Below are 1,449 nucleotides of genomic sequence, written 5' to 3' on the forward strand. Positions count from 1 at the left end.
TGCTTCCCCAGTGTCCCCTAGTGTCCCCAGTAATGCCCAATGTGTCCCCAGTGTCCCCCAACCTGTCCCCAGTGTCCCCCGGCCCCTCCCCAGTGTCCCCAGTAATGCCCAATGTGTCCGCGGTGTCTGCCAACCCGTCCCCAGTGGCCCCAGTAATGCCCAGTCATTCTCCAGTGTCTCCCAGTCCCTCCCCAGTATCTCCCAGTGTCCCCCAGGGCTTCCCAGTGTCCCCCAGCCCTTCCCAGTGGGTCCCAGTCCCTTCCTAGTGCTCCCAGCCTTTCCCAGTGGGTCCCAACCCTTCCCCAGGGCTTCCCAGTGGGCCCAGGCCTTCCCCAGTGGATCCCAGTCTCCTCCACAGGGGTTCCCAATGCCCCCCAGCCCTTCCCAGTGGGTCCCAGCCCTTCCCTAGGGCTTCCCAGTGGGTCCCAGTCCCCTCCCAGGGGGTCCTAGTCCCTTCCCAGTGCCCCCAGCCTTCCCCAGTGGATCCCAGTCCCCCCCACAGGGGTTCCCAGTGCCCCCCAGCCCTTCCCAGTGGGTCCCAACCCTTCCCCAGGGGTTCCCAGTGGGTCCCAGCCCTTCCCGATGGGTCCCAGTCCCCTCCCAGTGGGTCCCAGTCCCTTCCCAGTGGATCCTAGTCCCTTCCCAGTGCCCCCAGCCTTTCCCAGTGGATCCCAGTCCCCCCCACAGGGATTCCTAGTGGGTCCCAGTCCCCTCCCAGTGGGTCCCAGTCCCCTCCCAGTGCCGCCAGCGCCTCGGGGGCCCCGCCGTGACGGGCTCTGCCCCCCCCGCAGCTCTCGGGGTGCCGGCGGGGCGCATGGCGGCGGGCGCGGGGCAGGCGGCCGCGGCCCACAGCTACGAGACGCTGCGGGTGACGCCGGCGCGGGAGCGGGTGCTGCACGTGGAGCTGCACCGGCCCGACAAGCGGAACGCCATGAACGCCGCCTTCTGGAGGTAACGGGGCGCCCCGGACGCCTGGGCCCCCCCGGCGCCCCCCCCCTCCCCGCCCCGCCGCCACGGGGGTCCCGTCCCCACCGCCGGCGCCCGCTGCCCGCAGGGAGATGGTGGAGTGTTTCCGCAAGATCTCCCAGGATCCATCCTGCCACGCTGTCGTCATCTCGGGAGCCGGGAAGGTCTTCACAGCCGGTAAGGGCAGCCCCGGACACCTGGGCTCCTTGGCACCCTGGGGCGCCCGGACGCCTGGGCTCCTCTCCCTCATCCCCGGGACTCTGGGGCGCCCGGACGCCTGGGCTCCTCTCCCTCATCCCCGGGACTCTGGGGCGCCCGGACGCCTGGGCTCCTCTCTCTCATCCCCGGCATCCTGGGGTGCCCAGACGCCTGGGCTCCTTGATTCCCAGGACTCTGGGATGCCCCGGACGCCTGGGCTCCTTGATCCCCGGGACTCTGGGATGCCCCGGACGCCTGGGCTCCTTGATCCCCGGGACTCTGGGA

General features: G+C 70.8%; 1 protein-coding gene across 2 annotated transcripts in view; it reads left to right on the forward strand.

Annotated features, from left to right (window-relative positions):
* The window catches only part of ECH1 (enoyl-CoA hydratase 1), a 5,749-nt gene that overhangs the window by 1,064 nt on the left and 3,236 nt on the right, over nt 1–1,449 (forward strand). For both annotated transcript variants that reach the window (XM_026057021.1, XM_026057022.1), the window contains exons 2-3: nt 792–951; nt 1,055–1,143. In XM_026057021.1, coding sequence (XP_025912806.1) covers nt 792–951; nt 1,055–1,143 — 249 coding nt within the window. The remainder of the gene's footprint in view (nt 1–791; nt 952–1,054; nt 1,144–1,449) is intronic.

The sequence above is a fragment of the Apteryx rowi genome, unplaced genomic scaffold (genome assembly GCF_003343035.1).
Source record: "Apteryx rowi isolate R43461 unplaced genomic scaffold, aptRow1 scaffold_1356, whole genome shotgun sequence".
NCBI lineage: Eukaryota > Metazoa > Chordata > Aves > Apterygiformes > Apterygidae > Apteryx > Apteryx rowi.